Source organism: Sciurus vulgaris, assembly GCF_902686455.1.
Source record: "Sciurus vulgaris genome assembly, chromosome: X".
NCBI lineage: Eukaryota > Metazoa > Chordata > Mammalia > Rodentia > Sciuridae > Sciurus > Sciurus vulgaris.
In genome coordinates, this window is record NC_136471.1 from 112388977 (window position 1) to 112408913 (window position 19937).

General features: G+C 39.4%; 1 protein-coding gene across 1 annotated transcript; it reads left to right on the forward strand.

Annotated features, from left to right (window-relative positions):
* Nucleotides 1-1651: 1651 nt before the first annotated feature.
* Nucleotides 1652-5698, forward strand: NR0B1 (nuclear receptor subfamily 0 group B member 1). Its single transcript, XM_079124684.1, has 2 exons — nt 1652-3851; nt 5123-5698. The coding sequence occupies exons 1-2, from the start codon at nt 2636-2638 to the stop codon at nt 5365-5367; spliced, it is 1461 nt and encodes a 486-aa protein (XP_078980810.1). The 5' UTR covers nt 1652-2635; the 3' UTR covers nt 5368-5698.
* Nucleotides 5699-19937: the final 14239 nt, after the last annotated feature.

Below are 19937 nucleotides of genomic sequence, written 5' to 3' on the forward strand. Positions count from 1 at the left end.
TCTATTATTACTGTGGACCAAGTGACCCATTCAGTATTTTGAATCTGGGGCAAGAAATGTGGACACAAAAGTTTTGGGGCAGAGAGTAATGGTGAACTTCCATAGGAAAGACAGAATTATGGTGGTGCTGGTGCAGTATCACCTCCTAACCCTAAAGTTATCCCATGTTGTCCTAAAAAGGGGGAAATAATGCAACACATTATGTATCAAACATTCCTCTAATCATTTTACATGAATTATCTCATGTATGAGGAATATTTCAGATATTACAGTTCACTTTTGATGTATGGAAGAAACTGAGGCATATACATCTTAAGCAACTTCCCAGTGATAGATTGAATAAAGTTCCCCCAAAGATGTTCACGTCCTAATGATAAGAACCTTTGTATTTATTATCTTTCAGAGTAAAATGGACTTTGCTTAAATTAAGGCTTTTGAGATGACTATATTATCCTGAATTATCTGGGTAAGTCCAGTATAATCACAAAGATTCTTATAAGAGTTGGAGAATGTGATGAAAACAAAAATCAGAATGATGTGGTGAAGAGCCAAGGAATGCAGGTAGCTTCTAGAAACTAGAAAAGGAAAGGAAACAGATTCTTTCTTACACCTTCAAGAACAAAATGTCACCTTGATTTTAGCCCAGTAAAACCGATTTCAAATTGCTGACCTCCAAAACTGAACATAATAAATTTGTGTTCTTCATGTTGCCTTAAGTTAATACATTTGTGATATATATATGATATATATGTGTGTGATATATATGTCACACATATATATGTGTATGATATATACATGTGAGATATACATATGCATATATATCACAAATGTGTGTGTGTGTATGTGTGTGTGTGTGTATGGCATTTACAGCAGCACCAGGAGACTAATGTATCACCTAAGGCCAAGGAGCTACAAAATAAACAAGGCCAGGATTAAAACTGAGGCCATCTGGTGCCATTTCCAGAGATTTAACCACTGCACCACAGCGCCTCTCACAGGCAGAATGAAAGTTTAAGTTGAAAGAAAACTGAGAGATTCCCTCCTGTCTTTCTCTTGTGCTCAGAGTTCCAGTCCTAGAAAATTTTCAGAAACAGAAAAAACAGAAGAGCTTGGTGGTGCGTGCCTGTAATCCCAGCAACTCTGGAGACTGAGGCATAAGGATCATAAGTTTGAGGCCAGTTTGGGGAATTTAGGGAGACTGCATCTCTAAATAAATAAGTAAATACATAAATAAATAAATAGGGTTGGGGATGTAGTTCAGTGGTAAAGTGCCCTTGGGTTCAATCCCCAGTACCAAAAAATACAAAAAAAAAAAAAAAAAAAAAAAAAAAAAAAGAAAAAAGGCGATTTTTACGAATTCCCTTCATTGCTTCACATCTTCAGTCCTGGACTCAAGACATCACTAACATAATTTTCTTATTTAGAGATGAGGAGTTTGAAGACCAAAGGGTTGATGATACTAAAGTTACAGGGTGGGACTATGAAACATTCAACTAGTTACACAGGGAGCTTGTGGCGGTGTGGGGGAGGGAGGTCCACTTATCTCAGTACTGTTTGAAATTAGAGGAAGGAGACTATGTGGCAAATGAAGAACAGTACCCAGGCTTCTCTATGCTTGGATTTATCATTATTATCTTAGGAAGGGTGGGCACAGAAATGTTACACACTCATCAGTGTAATAACTCTACAAGGATCAAAAATTCTCACTGTAAGGCTGAGGATATAGCTCAGTTGGTAGAGGGCTTGCCTTTCGTGCCCAAGGCCCTGGGTTTTTTCCCCAGCACCACAAAAAGAAAAAACATCTCACTGTAACCATCTTGTGATTTTTATATTCCCATGTTTTAGCCATTTTTACATGATGGTTGCCACCCCAGCTCTCTAAGACAGCATCTAGGACACAATGAGTGCTTATAAATATTGATGAATTAAACTGAACACTTATGATTGCATACTTGGACCAGTATTTTCAAACGTTAATGTGCAGTGAATTCCCCGGAAACTACATTAACATTCAGATTCAGAGTTAGAAGGTCTGGGTAGGGCTTGAGATTGGATATTTCTACAGAGTTAATATAATAACTATATATAATATAACAGTGTATAATTATATAAGCATAATATATAATATATAAGTATAATATAATAGTGGTACTGTTGATCTATTTTTCAAGATCTCAAAAAATGAGATATTCGTATACAAAATACAGTTCACACAAAGTGTGATCGTTTTGTGAAAGTTTACAAAGATGGCATAGAAAAAGTTTTTTTTTTCCCCCCTTTTTAGGCACCCAGAGCTCCCAATAAAAGGAACAATTTAGATGCTAGGATTCAATGGAAAGAGTTTCACAGAGCTCCAATCCCCTGCTTCAGGTGCTCTGTTCCAGTCTTCTAGAGGCAGGTAAAGGGAGGAAAGGAAGTGTCCAGGGGCTCCTCTACTAATGTTCTTTCATTAACAGCTTCTAAGGAGTATTTGCTTCTTTGAACCTCTGAGGTCATGGGCGAACACAAGGAAGCACAATGCCGCGCCCCCCTCTGAGCCCAGGCGGAGGAGGCGGACGCGCTTGCGTGTGCGCTCAGTATAAATAAGTCCCAGGAGGCAGCCAGTGGGCACAACCCGCAGCGGACCGCACAGGCCATGGCTGGCGAAGATAACCAGTGGCAGGGCAGCATCCTCTACAACATGCTTATGAGCGCGAAGCAAACACACGCGGCTCCTGCTCCTGAGGTGCCCAAGGCACAGCTGGGGGTTCCGTGCTGGGGCTGCTCATGCGGTGCTGAGCCCGGGGTGGACCGACAGGAACTGCCAGGCGGGCGGACCATCTCGCTCCTGTACCGCTGCTGTTTCTGCGGTGAAGACCACCCGCGGCAGGGCAGCATCCTCTACACCATGCTCACGAGCGCAAAGCAGCAAACCTACGCGGCTCCCGAGGCGCCCAAAGCGCGGCTGGGGGTTCCGTGCTGGGGCTGCTCCTGCGGTTCTGAGCCCCGGGTGGGCGGAGAGGGACTCCCGGGCGGACGGGCCATCCCGCTCCTGTACCGCTGCTGCTTTTGTGGGGAAGATCATCCAAGGCAGGGCAGCATCTTATACAGCTTGCTCACCAATGCAAAGCAAACGCCTGTGGCTCCGGAAGCGTCCAGGGCACAACCGGGAGGCTCGTGGTGGGAGTTCTCCAGCGCGCAGAGGCTGAGAGATAGGGAGCGGCTGCCTAGCGGACGGGACACAGCACTCCTGTACCGCAACTACTTTTGCAGTGAAGATCAGCAGCAGCAGGAGCAGGAGCAGCAGCAGCAGGAGCAGCAACCGCAGCAGCCAGGCAACATCTCCTACAGCATGCCTAGAAGCTCAAATCAAACACAGGCAGCTCCGGAGGCGCGGCCAGCGGCCTCTTGGGTCACCTGGTGTGGCGCGCAGCAGCCAGTGGCTCTCAAGAATCCACAGGTGGTCTGCGAGGCAGCCTCGGCTGGCCTGTTGAAGACGCTACGCTTCGTTAAGTATTTGCCCTGCTTCCAGGTGCTGGTGCTGGAACAGCAGCTAGTGCTGTTGCGAGGTTGTTGGGCGGCCCTACTCATGCTCGAGCTCGCCCAGGATCGTTTGTACTTCGAGACGGCGGAGACTTCAGAGCCCAGCATGTTGCAGACGATCCTCACCACCAGGCGGCAGGAGACCGAGGGCCTCGAACCACCACTTATGTCCACACTGCAGCCACATTTGGCACCACTGTCAGATGCTGAGCAGTTGCCCTGGGTTACCACGGTTCGGGCCATCAAGAGCTTTCTTGCCAAGTGCTGGAGTCTGGATATCAGTACCAAAGAGTACGCCTACCTCAAGGGAATCATGCTCTTTAATCCGGGTAAGGTCGCCGGCCTTGAGCGCTGGCCTTTTCCATCCAGCTCAGAAAAGCTTTGGACAGTGCCTATCCCAGTGCGCGGGCACTAAGGAGTTTTCAGTGGGGAGCGGGGAGGAACAGGGGAAGAATCGCGTTTCGTTAGAGTCAGGGGTGGGTGGGGAAGCGGGCTCCGGGAACCACTCCTAGGTAGGTAAGCTGCTGCCAGAAAGAAACTTCCCAGAGGAGAGAGGAGAGGAGAGGTTCGTACTTGGTTCGCTACACATTCCTGTTAGTTACTACAGGTAAGTTTCTGCCTTCATGGGGCATGGCTTTCTTTAGTTTTCTTTTAAATCCAGTAGCCTAGGTTTAAAAGTTTATGCTCACAGCAACTCAAATAACATCTTTTCCTAAAACCCCATTCTGAAATTTTACTAGAACCATTTAGTTTGTGGAAATCTATTAAGTTTGGCAAGAATAGGAACTATGTGCCTAAGGACCCCATAGACCATGCCCTGGGGATAATGTCAGATAGGATAGCGGACTTAGTGCTTCACGAATCTACCTCTGAATGGTCATTTATGGTCCAAAGCATCTAGACACTCCCACTTTTCTCCATGTCTCTGAATATCAAGTAGGCAAAGTTGCAGGAAAATGATACAGCAGGGAGGGAGAACTGGAGCGCTGTATTTTAGAACTTGAAGAGAACTTAGAAACCGCATCAACCCTGCTGCCTGGCACCCTTCATCTGCTTCCATTTTACAGTGTAGGGACTGGGTATCATTTGAATTTACCCCAGAATAAAATGGCTGGTGTGTTGTGGCACCTGGGTGTCCTGTCATCTGGGTCCAGTGCTATGCCAGTTGTACTACATTTTCAGGTTTTCTTTTGTGGCTGTGAAGTTTACCACTATTTTCTAGACAATAGTATAATGATGGGAAATTTTGAGGAAGAATGGCAAAACATTTGTCATCTGACAAAACTTTCTATACAGTGACCTGTTTCTCATAGGTAAAAGTTAAAGTGCTGGATTCACTAAACTATTCTGTTAAGTGAGTTTTTATTGGCTCATAGCCTGTGGTTTTTTAAATCTGTGTAGTCAAATCTAGTGAACATTAATAAAAATAATTACATTATATTGCTTTAGAAAACTTGGATCTGGTTTGGCCTTGCCCTAGAAAACCCTTTTCAACAGAAAGCTTAAGCACATGTTTAATAGGGAACAGACCAAAATGGATATATGTGAAAAGCTAACAAAGGTCTCTATGGTGAAATGTTAACAGAGGTTTTTCTCCCAGTCCTGCCAGGTCTGCAGTGCGTGAAGTACATTGAGGGACTTCAGTGGGGAACTCAGCAGATCCTCAATGAACATGTCAGGATGACACACCCAGGGTATCAGACCAGATTCACAGAATTGAATAACACCCTTTTCCTGCTGAGATTCATCGATGCCAATGTCATTGCTGAATTGTTCTTCAGACCCATCATTGGCACAGTCAGCATGGATGATATGATTCTGGAAATGCTGTGTGCGAAGTTATGAAGGCATGTGGGGCCCTACAAGTGCAGCTCACTGTGAAGAAAGGATGAAGAGCTTTAGGCAGAAGAATGTCAAATGTTGTGAAAATAAACTTTCTTGTTATTTTTACATTCATAGTATTTTTATATTCAATTAAAGAAATAATTTAGGTACAGAGAATGGGAAAACCCTCTGTTTCCATACTGTTTCATTTTGAAAGAAAACATTTGCCAATATGTAACATACTTCTGTACATCTTTAAGGAAAGAGCAGGGTAATGTGCTAATAATTTTTTTTCACAAATTTAGCCACTCTCCTTGAACCTACTCAAATCAAATTTGTAATGATGTTTTAATGAATATTAAGGTGTTATGTTTTAATAAATTTTAAGGAGTTAACCATTAACCTGACAGAGAATTTTCATTGGGGATTTAAGTAACTTCAAAATTTATTAAAACCTAGACAAGATAAGCAAACAATTATGCTCATAAGTACTCTTGTGATATGTTATAACACTCATTTCCACTTTCATAAGCTGTGTAGAGGACTGTCTTTGAACCCAACTGGAACCAAGAGGTGATCTGTGATCAGAAAGCCAGCTGAAAGAGAGATAGAGTTTTAAAGTTTTATTTTGGGACTTTTCTATACATGATTATGTATTTGAACTAGGAACTTATATTTCCAGAAGAAACTTATATTCTATAAGGAGGTATTATAGCTCCAGAAAGTTTCATATCATTATAAAACCCTAATCAAACTACTTTTTGTATACATTGCTTTGATAACTGTCACATTGAACTAGTATGACATGAAATTAGCATGACATGAAATTATAAAGTGACTTTATTCTTGGCTCCTACTGCTTCTTTAAATATAACCCATATAACTAGTTCTTCCTTGTCCCCCAATATGTCCATTAATTTATAAGGTAATAAATTTCCTGTTAGTAATTAGCAAATCGAATCCAGGGTAATAACCCTTGCAAGGAGTCTTGTGCAGACCCCTTTGGCAGTCTCAGATTCTATGGACGTCTTAGCATCAGACTTTCAGTTATGTAGCAAATAAAATATTTAGAGTTAGAAATGAGTTGTGTCAATGATAAATGTTAAATATTTAAAATATATATGGCATAATATGTGCTTATTTACAAACACATTAAATAAGAAATCATTTGGTGGCAGGTCTAATATCTACCTTAATTTCAAAGCAATGTAATTGAAATTTCAAGATAACAGCAACATCTACAATGTAAGAATATTTGAGATTTCTAATATTGACTGTTGAGAGATCCCAAGATCACCATTTCACTTGGGGATTTGCTAAGGCTCATGAAACTCAGCATTTAGTTGTATTCAGGGCTAAGAATTACTACACTGAATAAGGATACAGACAGATTGTAAAAGAAAAGGACACAGGCAGAATCTGGGGAATTCACATGCAGGCTTCCTTGTGCTTTCTCACTCAGTGTGAACCATGTTTGCACAAACAGCCTAGGGATAGTGAGTCACCTTTATGAGTTACAGAAGGCTGTGAACACTTCCTAAATAAGTCCCCACTTATCAGCAGAGGGCCAAACTTGTGAGCAGGCCATTCTAAGGACAGCAGTCTCAGACTATGTTAACTTTTTTCTACACAATCCATACTTTGACCCTTGGCCAAGGTGTCTTTACCGAGGAATTATCAGTAGGACCCCACAGCAAGGTGAGACCAAGAGACCAACTAGCAGTATTGCTCTCACTTATGCCTTTTAGGAGTTCTGGACTTAGTCTGTTGAAACAAATCCTATTAACTATGAAGGTCCCTCAGGCAGCCAGGTGGCTTCCTTTGTTCCTTATGAATCTTTTTTACCTGGCCCCAGCACAGCTCTGGCCTTGGTTGAAGCTGACCCAAACACCTTCCAGGGCTGAGGTAATGTTATAATAGGGCATCCACACAAGAAGTACAGTTCTGAGGGCTCATGCAGTGCCCTGGAAACAAAGGACTGATGATATAAGGGGCATTCCAAACCTGAAAAATTGGCAGGTCACCCCAGTGGTGGCCTATCATTCACTGTGGTACCTATTGTCCCAGGATGCTCAGTCCACTGTGAGTAATTCAGTTCCATATTTGGTTCTAGAGGAAATGCCTGAGGTTGTCAGTTCCAAATATTTCTGTCAGTGACACTACTTCATTTGTCTGGCGAGTATGGACAGTTCTATGGGGACATGTAGGAGCCCACCTATCCCTGATTTCTCATGTCTTCTAGGTTCAGCAGTGTATCTGAATCCAAATTCTTGACAGCAGCTTGCAAAAGCAGCATGAGAGTTTTTCTTTAGAAAGAGGGGAAAGCTTCCAGAAATTTTTCCTAAAAAAATCTAAAGCCCCACTCCTTTCCTTTCCCTCAACCTCCCTCTGTGCCAGGTTTATTTTTCCCCTTGATTGTTACAATTTCAATATATTCCATTCAGTAATCCCAACTTCATACTCTTTCTTGATCATCATTCTTTTTAACTCGGACTTTTCATCTAGAAGGATTTTAAGAGGGACAAAAGCATTTTCCACAAAATAGCATTTAAATACAACTTAACCAGTGAGAGTCATCATGGTCAGGAAATTGTCCGGGTGAATTTCTAATTTCTTGATATATGTTTTTCATAATGGGCTTACATACCCCCTCCTCAGGCCTTTTGCCTTGATCATGTATCCAGTGAACAACCTAGAAAAGATTAATTCTTTTTTGGGGACATCTGCATCAAAATGATCAAAGGCACATGCAGGATGCTGAAAGGTGAGGGAAGTAGAGTTAGGACTGACAGCCTGTATAAAAATATACATATCAGACCAGAAAATCATTAGCCTCTAATGGGTCGAAATCACATTTCACAAGAACTCATTAGCAAAAACAAACAGAATTCCACCAAGTCCACTTTTTAAAACTCCCAAGTTGTATCTCCAGTTGGAGGTTGGCTCTCTTTTTCCAAAGGTTCCAATAGACAAAATTATAAGGGGAAAATCATCAGTTACAGAGCCTTGTTGCCAAAACCAAGAGTTTTAATTCCAATACACCCACCTGAAGCAAAAAGCAAGGCAGTGGTGTCCCATAAACATGTAATTTTTTTGTAGCTTTCCCTGATGAGACGACCCTCTAGCATTTATGAAATTATAAGCCTATAACACTTTACATCAAATCATATCATTTATCCAGATGTAATAACCACAAATGCAAAGCTGTGATTTAAAATTCCCTTTCTTCTTTCATTACAAGTAGGTTCAATTTCCTAGCAGTACATTTGCCGTTTATAGGGTTCACATCATGGCTATCAGAAGAATCCATCTGGAATTGAAGGGAAGGAAGCTGAGGCAGCAGTAGGCTGAAGAAAGAGCTAGAATTATTTTATTTCCTTAATTCCTCTGCTTTACCTAATGTCCTGCTTCAAATCTTGGAACAGATTTAACCGTTTTCTTTCCTCCTTCATGGAAGAAAGAGTGATTACAAACAGAAATTTGTGGTATTTGGCTCATCCATAGCCCATTGAGCAGAATGTTTGGGCCCTTTCTCTTCTGCCAGGGTACCCATATTCCCCCCAAAAAACAGCAGAACAGAAGAAGCAAAGTCATAACCTGGGTTGCACTGCTCTATTTTTCCCACTGAACTTTAGCAGAGTCAACTCTACATGGCCAGAATCATCTGAGAGATTCTCCTGGGGATGGATCCACTCTTTCCAAATTCCATAGATAACATGTGCTTGTGACCACGAGCAACAGTTCAGCTGCTGTTTCATACTATGGTTAGCTCTATAGCTGCCCAGCTAACAAGGTTGTATCATTCCTTGCCCCTCTTTTTTTTATCCCCCAAATAATGCTGTAGCTACATTTCAGTGAGTTGGGATCATTCTAGCAATTACCACTCTATTGGTTATTCCCAAGATCACCTTCACATTCAGATATTTGCTAAAAGTTCTTACAGCACTCTATGTGAAGTTGTCCTCATACCTAAGATTTACTGCAGAGATGTAGTAAGAATATATTGCTAGATCATGTTGGGGAAAGGATGCGGGCAGAATCTGGAGGAATCCACATGCAGGCTTCCTATGCTCTCTCTCTTCTATAGGGGTTTACACAGGGTGAACTCTTTCCCCAGTAATGAAAACTCAGCAACAAGTGTGTGATGATTCTGCTCTGGGAAACCTTCTAATATTCAGAGTTAAGGGTTTTTATCAAGGCTGGTCACATAAGCATCCTCTACCTAGCATGTATCAAAATTCCAAGTACATAGAAAGAAAGCAGGCGCTCAGTGTGCTATCTTGTTTATGAAGACTAGGCACAGTGAGTGACGCTCATGAATTAAGGGAGAGAGCACTCATGAATTAGAAGCTCCTAGATTTTATCCAAAAGCCTACTTTACAAACAGGCTATTCTAAAGGCAGCAGTCTCAGACCTGCTGTGTTGTGTTACCTACATTCATAATAAAAGGAGAGGCTGAATTTGAGTTAAAGGTTAAATTTGAAAATATTTAACTATTTTTCTCATTCAAATTCATTGTACTCCTGATTTCTATATACTGATTTTTCAAAGAGAGGGGAAGCCCATTGATTATTGATTTAGGACGTCTGAAAATTAATAGCTAATTTTTCCCTGGTCTGACAGTTACCAGGGACTTCTAATCCTACTCCCTTGTCACACATACTTTGCACTTCTATTCCTACATCTGTTTCCTGTTGCCTAAATTTTCATATACCCACAGGGTTGGGTGACATCAAGGAGGACAAGGTAAGGGGAACAGAAGAGTTCTTACCTGATCCATGCCAATTTTGTAGTTTCCTCTGGCTGTAAAAGTTGTTTAATGTGGACTCTTGTTCTTGTAGGTGCTTTCATAGATTATGTTTGTACCTTCTTCCACACCTGTTCACCCTGATCTCTTGGGATCTCTTTCTTGCAACTATTTCAACATCCCTTCTAGTCGTACATCTTTTTCAGTTCCCAGATATCTGCTTCCCTGTAGCTTCTTTCTACTCAGTCTTTGCACTCTCTCAGATAAACTTCTGATGGCATTCGTGTGCACTCTCTCTTTCTTCCACCCTCCTGAAAGAAAACAGTCTTTTAGGCTTTGGCAAATGTGGAGAGTGTAGGTTATCCAATTCAGTCACCTGTTTCATGTTCCACTGTTCTGTGTTCTCCCTAGTCTGTTGCCCTTTAGGTTTTCAGATGAGAGTCAGACACTGATGACTCACCACCATGTCATGGCTCCCAAACTCTAGAGGACACAGACTCACTCTCTAAAGTCCTCTTGCTTTGAGTTGAAAGAGGAAGCACTTCTAACACACCACCTTTGGGGTGCCCTCAGCAAACAAATGGCTTTCTCAAACATTCCTTTCCCCTTTTTAACTTGCAATCCTTTCATGTGCTTGACAAGGGATTAAGAATCATGTAAACATTATAGTCCCTGAATCATGTTTTCAGAACTTTCTTTGCATTGTGTTTTCTTTGTGCCTCAGCAGAAGCTTGCATTTGAATCCTATTTTAATGTTCAGTTATTACTGTGAATTCATTGATGTTCTTGTCCTAAATATTGAAACATGTATGTCAACACGTATGAGGGATTTTGGTTTGGCATATGTGATGATTTCAATTTTTAACTCCTTCATATTGAATTTGATCCTCATCTTCTTCTCTTCCATTTTCTTATTTATGAATTCTTTCTTTCATAAAAATAATAAAGGTAATATAAAAGAAACAAAGTATTTCATCAACACTGCTAAGGGCACAGTAAGATGGCAAAACTTTGGAAACACAAGTGTTGGCCTTATGAGAAAGTTTCAAATGTTATTTCATCAGGTGATAGAAGAAAGGCCATTTTTACATAGGTAGGCAATTTGGGAGTTCTAGTGTGCACTCCTGAGAGGTGCTGGTACTATTTGTAAAGATTAGTTTGATTTATAACATTGTTTTAAGTTGCTAATACCTACAGAGAGATTCATATCTTAACCATAAGTAATATGCTAGATTTACTTTTCTCCTTCTGTCTTTCCTTCCTTCCTTTCAAACAAGAAGTTCAAAAAGAGGTGAACTGAAGAAAGGGGTGTTTTTCTCTATTTGTGGGGGGAGAAAACTTGGGATGATTCTTGATAGGGAATTTCAATCTGGTCATAATAAGCTGATGGAATAATGGAGGTGGGGAGGCAGCTAAAAGGGCTTGGTAAATAGGTCAAAGAAGGTCTTCAGAGAGAAGTCATCAGAACTTAAATACAGTTGTTCTTCAATATCTGGGAAGGATTGGTTCAAGACCCCTGCAGATTCAAAATCTACAGATGTTCAAGTCCCATGGTAAAGTATTTGCATGGAAATTACTCACATCCTCCCTTATGCTTGGTCATCTTCAGATGACCTACAATACCTAATTCCATGTAATGCTGTGTAAATGGTTGTTATACTGGATGTTTTAGTGGAAAATGACAAGAAAGATGTGTGTATGTGTTCAGTATAGACACAATAATCATAGGCCTGTACTTTTGATGTACAGTTGGTTGAATTGAACATGTGAAATCTACACATACTGAAGATTGGCTGTACTTACTTAAACATTCTGTCTGGGTAACTGCAGGGGTTCCACTCATTTGCTGTCATCTTTTTCTGGGCATTAGTTGATTGTGTCTTGCCATATTGCAGTTAGATGATATATGGTAAAATATAGCCACTAAAGTAAAGGTCAGTGAGATATTGCTCGGAAGATAACATATATGTATATTCTGCATCATGACTTCAGATATCATTTGGCATCTTATTTTCTTTATGCCTAAGTAGAAACTTGCATTTGAATCCTATTTTAATATCCATTTACCAATATGCATTCATTAATGTTATTTTCCTACTAAACACTTATCTTATGATCAACATGTATATTTAATGAGGGTCTTCATTATGCATATAAAGGCATTTAAAAATTCTGTAGAATTTCTTTAGGCATTGTCACACTGGTTAATAAGTTACATGTATGAACTAAAGAAGCTATGATTTGTGTTTTAATGTAATCACACCTGAGAATTGGGCAGATATGTATTCATTTAGTTGTATCACTGTCTTACAAATCTATAATGATTTGAGTCAGACTTTTTTTTCTCTTCTGGCCATGGAATTCTATGAGTAAGGGGTGATGTATAACCCTATACCTGTGCTTTAGGTAAAAAATATTCTCATTAAGTCATATACTCAATTTTAGAGAAAAAGACCAACAGCTCTGGCAGATATCTAAAGATCATTTTAAGTCATTAGAGAAAGATACAGGATGGTATACAGAAAACAAAATGTAAAAAATAAGTAAAATGAAAAGAAGGTAGCATCAAGCAGAGTATAGGGGACAAAATAAGCAGGAAGAAAAAAAATAAACTTTTTGTATTATAAATGTCAATTCTATCTCAAATAGTCTATATTGTTATATTCTTTGTTTTGCTGCTACTACTTGGATTTTTAAAAAACTTTAGTATATTTCAGGTAAAAAAGCTAACATTTATTGTGTTGCACAGTTTTGAGTGCTTGACAAAGAGTATATCTTTCAGTCCTTAGGATTGATCTACAAGTTAAATGTGTTCTTCCCAGATGAAGAAATCAAGATTCAGCAATTGGGTGTTTTCCCAGAATTCCATTAGTAGTATAAGGCACGGCTAGAATTTCAAAGTTGTCTTGTTTGATGAGAGTATCTGAATTCCCACCATACCACACTGTCTTCCAATTGAGCTATAGAAACTAAATTGGAGCAGGTATATTTGTGACACATTATAGAATACATCATTAAAACCTCATTTCTTAATCCAGGTTCCTAAGACTAGTTTTGGCTTTTGACCATGGATAAACCTGACGTATCTTTCTGAAACTGTGACATAGATTTTACAAAGACAATTTCATATTTGTTCACATATTTATATGAAAAATAGTAAAAAGATAAAATATCTTTAATTGTGCCTTTAATTATCTAAAAATCACTTTAATTAAAAAGCGAACTAGTCATATGAAATAAGGTCTGGTTTGAAAATAATGAACATATGGTTCTAGAAACCATACTCTAAATTTTGGAGCCAAATATTTTTGTTGCTCTCAAATCTAGCCTTAACCCTTACTAATTTAGTCACAATCTTTGTTTAGCTAAGGACTTTGAAGCCATTTCATGCTTCAATGCATAAAGGTAATTAATGTTGGGATTTTGACATTTAAAAATACACATAGAGAACTTAACAGCATTGATGTAATTACAATGCTTTAAGTGATTATTTTTTTCTTATCTCCACAAAGTAATTGTAATAGATTCTGAAGCTACTATCATCATTGCTGTTTAAATTATAAACAAAAGAACTACTAAAGTGGAAAATGTATCCTAATTCAAATTAAGGATAACATGTAGAATATTAAAACACAAGGAACCTTTCCTTTCTTTCCAACACAAAATAAAAATGATTACTTTGGATTAGCTCAAAACCCACTCAGACCTATATATGATTAAATACCATAAATGATTAATTTGGGAATCATATAGAAGAGAACATTGAATCAATGGATGAATGATAAATCCCTTTCAATCTATTAGATGACTGCCTGAATCTGTGATTCCATAACTAACATGAGAATGGAAGTTCTCACTGGTCATGCCTGAAGATCTCAATGAAACAAAATCTTCTGGTTTGTAGAGCACTACATTATCAAGTTGTTTGTTTGTTTGTTCTGGGGATTGAGCCCAGGGGCACTTAACCACTGAGCCACATCCTCAGCCCTTTTTCTTCTTTTTATTTTGAGACAGAGTCTAAGTTGCTTGGGCCTCGCAAAATTGCTGATGCTGTTCTTGAACTTGCTATCCTCCTGTCTCAGCTAACTGAGCCACTGGGATTACAGGTGTGTGCCACCATGTCTGGCTCCATAATAAAGTTTTTAAAAATTATTAACATGATATTTGGGTGCTCCATATACCATTCACAAATGCCCTCCCTGTACAGTCTGTAGATATATTATGTATGAATTGGTTCACTATTACAGGCAAGGCTTATTTTCTTCACTTTATCATAATTTACACCACTCTTTATTTTCTTACATCTATTCTACTTTACTCATTTGAGTAATTACCTGGACTTCTAACATCATGTGAGTTTATTATTCTTGATTAAGAAAATGAAAGATAACATAATAATAGGTGGTTATTATATTTAAAAAATCTTGGACTGCTAACTTAGGTAAACAAAATAGATGAGGTTACCAATTCTTCATTACTCAGCTCTCATTCCCATGTCTTCCCTTCTTTGCCTTTTTTGTGATATGAGAAGCACACTCTGTAAACATTTTTCTTTAGCAAGTCATCACAATATTGGCTTCAACCAAAGAAAGATATTAAGGGGCAGTGAAAGTCCTCCTTTCTTATCAAGCAGACAAGGTACCTACTCTCCCTCATGGTTTAGTTCCATCCAGCCCCACTCTCTGGCCATATTCTTACAACTCACTGGCCTATGAGCTATGATCTGTGCCCTCTGGTCATGTATTGCCTTTGGAGGCATTCTGCTTTTGCTCTCTTTAAACAAAGAAATCTGAACCTTTCCTATGTACATCTATGAATACACCACAGTGAATCTCATCATCATATATAACCACACGACTGGGATCCTAATTAGAATAAGATATACTTCATGTTTGTATATATATGTCAAAATATACTCTACTGAGAACCAGCTCCAAGTCCCGGAGCCAGCGTGGTGAGCTCTGGCTCGCAGGCAGCTTCAGGGACCAGGACAGGGCAGCCAGGGACTTCCCCAAGCAGCCTGGCTCCCTCCGGCGGGAGGCGCCTTTCAAGGCTAGCTTCTCAGAGCAGACCACCCAGTGACAGCCTTTCTACACAGAGCCAGCCACAGGTCCCGGAGCCAGCGGAGAATTCCGACCCACAGGCAGCCTCTGGGACCAGGGCAGGGCATCCAGAGACTTCTCCAGGCAGCCCTGCCCCCTCCGGCCACAGGCTCTTTCCATGGGGCGATCCAAGATGGCAGACTAGAGGGTGACTGCATCTCCTGTCGCTCCAGAAGCCAGGATTAAAGAAGGGGAGGCATTGAGAGACTTGGACTAAAATAGAGCCACAGGGTGAGTCTGCCCCTCCGAGTGAAGCTCAGCCTGGGCAGCAGGCCCGCATAGGGGCAGCTTATCAGAGCAGGGCAGGGCAGCTAGAGTCTTCCCCAGGTAGCCCTGCTCACTATGGCGGTGGGCTCCTCCCACACGGCCAGCTTCTCGGAGCAGGCCCCCCAGTGAGAGCCTTTCTGCACAGAGCCAGCTTCAACCCCTGGAAGCAGTAGTGGGCTAGGGGCAGCTTTCTTTGGAAGCACTGCATTATCAAGTTACTCCAAGACGTCAGGCTACTGAAGGCTGGGAGGTGATACACTGGAAATCTACAGGGACACTATAAGCCAATAGAGGAAATCTGCAACATCACAGAGTCCCACTGACATCTGACCAATATGAGAAAACAAGGGAAGAAAATGTCCCAAACAAACCTAGATACTATATCAATAAAACCCAATGACAGCACAGAAGAAGAAATGTCAGAAAGGGAGTACAGAATGTATATAATTAAAACAATCAGGGAAGCAAACGAGGAGATGAAAGAGCAAATGTAGGCATTGAAGGAGGAGATGAAAGAGCAAATGCAGGCATTAAATGATCGCACCAATCAACAGTTAAAAGAGCAAATACGGGAAGCAAGAGATCATTTCAATAGAGTTAGAGATACTGAAAAAAAGAAAAAACAGAAATCCTTGAAATGAAGGAAACAATAAACCAAGTTAAAAACCCCATAGAAAGCATAACCAATAGGATAGAACACCTGGAAGACAGAACCTCAGGCATTGAAGACAAAATATTTAACCTTGAAAACAAAGTTGAACAAACAGAGAAGATGGTAAGAAATCATGAACAGAATCTACAAGAATTATGGGATATCATGAAAAGGCCAAATGTAAGAATTATTGGGATTGAGGAAGGCCTAGAGAAACAAGCCAAAGGAATGAACAATCGATTCAATGAAATATCAGAAAATTTCCCAAATCTGAAGAATGAAATGGAAAACCAAGTACAAGAGGCTTATAGGACTCCAAATATACAAAATTACAACAGACCCACACCAAGGCACATTATTATGAAAATACCTAACATACAAAATAAAGACAGAATTTTAAAGGCCGTGAGAGAAAAGAACCAAATTACATTCAGGGGAAACCAATACAGATATCAGCAGATTTTTCAATCCAGACCCTAAAAGCTAGAAGGGCCTAGAACAACATGTACCAAGCCCTGAAAGAAAATGGATGCCAACCAAGAATATTATACCCAGCAAAACTTACTTTCAGATTTGACGATGAAATAAGATCCTTCCATGATAAACAAAAGCTAAAGGAATTTACAAAAAGAAAGCTGGCATTACAGAACATTCTCAGCAAAATATTCCATGAGGAAGAGATGAAAAACAACGATGCAAATCAGCAATGGGAGGAACTAGCCTAAAGGAATAGCCAAATAAAGGAGAAATCAAATCATGTCAAAAAATAAAAATAAATCAAATGACTGGGAATACAAATCATATCACAATAATAACCCTGAATGTTAATGGCCTGAACTCATCAATCAAAAAACATAGACTGGCAGATTGGATTAAAAAGAAAAATCCAACAATATGCTGCCTGCAAGAGACTCATCTCATAGAAAGAGATACCCATAGACTAAGGGTGAAAGGATGGGAAAAAACATACCATGCACACAGACACAGCAAAAAAGCTGGGGTATCAATCCTCATTTCAGATAATGTGGACTTCAAGCCAAAGTTAGTCAGAAGGGATAAAGAAGGACATTACATACTGCTTAAGGGAAGCATAAATCAGCAGGATATAACAATCATAAATATCTATGCTCCGTACATTGGCTCATCCATATACGTCAAACAAATCCTTCTCAATTCCAGAAATCAAATAGACCACAACACAGTAATACTAGGCGATTTTAACACACCTCTCTCACCACTGGATAGATCTTCCAAAGACAAATTGAATAAAGAAACCACAGATCTCAATAACACAATCAACAATTTAGACTTAACGGACATTTATAGAATATACCATCCAACAAAGAACGAATACACTTTCTTCTCAGCAGCACGTGGATCCTTCTCTAAAATAGACCATGTTTTATGCCACAAAGCTACTGTTAGCAAATACAAGAAGATAGAGGTACTACCTTGTACTCTATCAGATCATAATGGATTGAAATTAGAAATAAATGACAGGATAAAAACAGAAACTTCTCCAATACCTGGAGATTAAATAATACGCTATTATATGATGAATGGATAACAGAAGACATCAGGAGGGAAATAAAAAAATTCTTAGAAGTAAACGAGAGCAAAGACACATCATATCAAAATCTCTGGGACACTATGAAAGCAGTACTTAGAGGAAGATTTATTTCATGGGGCACATTCAACAAAAGAAGTAGAAATCAACAAAGAAACGACTTAACACTACAGCCCAAAGCCCTAGAAAAAGAAGAGCAGACCAACACCAAAAGTAGTAGAAGACAGGAAATAGTTAAAATCAGAGCCGAAATCAACAAAATTGAAACAAAAGAAACAATCGGAAGAATTAACAAAATAAATAGTTGGTTCTTTGAAAAAATAAACAAAGTTGATAAACCCCTAGCCACACAAACAAAGAGAAAGAGGGAGAAAACTCAAATTACTAAAATTCGGAATGAACAAGGAAATATCACAACAGACACGTGTGAAATACAAATCATAATTAGAAGCTATTTTGAAAATCTATACTCCAACAAAACAGAAAACATCGAAGACATCAACAAGTTTCTAGAGACATATGAATTACCTAAATTGAATGAGGAGGACATACACAACTTAAATAAATCAATTTCAAGCAATGAAATAGAAGAGGTCATCAAAAGCCTACCAACAAAGAAAAGTCCGGGACCAGATGGGTTCTCAGCCGAGTTCTACAAAACCTTTAAAGAAGAGCTCATTCCAATACTTCTCAAAGTATTCCATGAAGTAGAAGAGGAGGGAACCCTTCCAAACTCATTCTATGACGCCAATATCACCCTGATACCTAAACCAGACAGAGATACATCAAGGAAAAAAAAAATTCAGACCAATATCCTTAATGAACATTGACGCAAAAATTCTCAACAAAATTTTAGCAAATCACATCCAAAAATATATTAAAATGATAGTGCACCATGATCAAGTGGGTTTTATTCCAGGGATGCAAGGTTGGTTCAACATCAGGAAATCAATAAATGTCATTCACCATATCAACAGACTTAAAGTTAAGAATCACATGAATATTTCAATAGATGCAGAAAAAGCATTCGATAAAATACAGCATCACTTCATGTTAAAAACACTAGAAAAATTGGGGTAGCGTGAACATTCCTTAACATTGTAAAGGCCATCTATGCTAAGCCCATGGCCAGTACCATTCTAAATGGTGAAAAACTGAAAGCATTCCCCCTAAAACCTGGAACAAGGCAGGGATGCCCTCTTTCACCACTTCTATTCAACATTGTCCTTGAAACTCTAGCCAGAGCAATTAGAGAAACCAAAGAAATTAAAGGGATACGAATTGGAAAAGAAGAACTCAAACTATCCCTGTTCGCTGATGACATGATTATATATTTAGAGGAACCTGGAAATTCCACCAGAAAACTTTTAGAACTCATAAGTGAATTCAGGAAAGTAGCAGGTTACAAGATCAATGCTCATAAATCCAATGCATTTTTATACATAAGTGATGAATCTTCAGAAAGAGAAATTAGGAAAACTACCCCATTCACAATAGCATCAAAAAAACCAAAATACTTGGGAATCAATCTCACAAAAGAGGTGAAAGACCTCTACAATGAGAACTGCAGAACACTAAAGAAAGAAATTAAAGAAAACCTTAGAAGATGGAAAAATCTCCCATGTTCTTGGATAGGAAGAATTAATATTGTCAAAATGGTCATACTACCTAAAGTGCTATACAGATTCAATGCAATTCCAATTAAAATCCCAATGATGAACCTTACAGAAATAGAGCAAGCAATTATGAAATTCATCTGGAAAAATAGAAAACCCAGAATAGCTAAAGCAATCCTCAGGAGAAAGAGTGAAGCAGGGGGTATCCCTATACCAGATCTTCAACTCTATCACAAAGCAATAGTAACAAAAATGGCATGGTATTGGTACCAAAATAGACAGGTAGATCAATGGTACAGAACAGAGGACATGGACACAAACCCAAATAAATACAATTTTCTCATACTAGATAAACGTGCCAAAAATATGCAATGGAGAAAAGATAGCCTCTTCAACAAATGTTGCTGGGAAAACTGGAAAACCATATGCAACAGAATGAAATTAAACCCCTATCTCTTACCCTGCACAAAACTCAACTCAAATGGATCAAGGACCTCGGAATCAGACCGGAGACCCTGCATCTTATAGAAGAAAAAGTAGGTCCAAATCTTCAACTTGTTGGCTTAGGATCAGACTTCCTTAACAGGACTCCCATAGCACAAGAAATAAAAGCAAGAATCAACAACTAGGATAGATTCAA

Excerpts from the sequence above, each read along its gene's own strand:
- NR0B1 (XM_079124684.1), top strand. The coding sequence starts at position 2,636 with ATGGCTGGCGAAGATAACCAGTGGCAGGGCAGCATCCTCTACAACATG. Across the intron at positions 3,852-5,122 it reads AATCATGCTCTTTAATCCGG|TCCTGCCAGGTCTGCAGTGC; the intron begins GTAAGGTCGCCG and ends TTTTTCTCCCAG.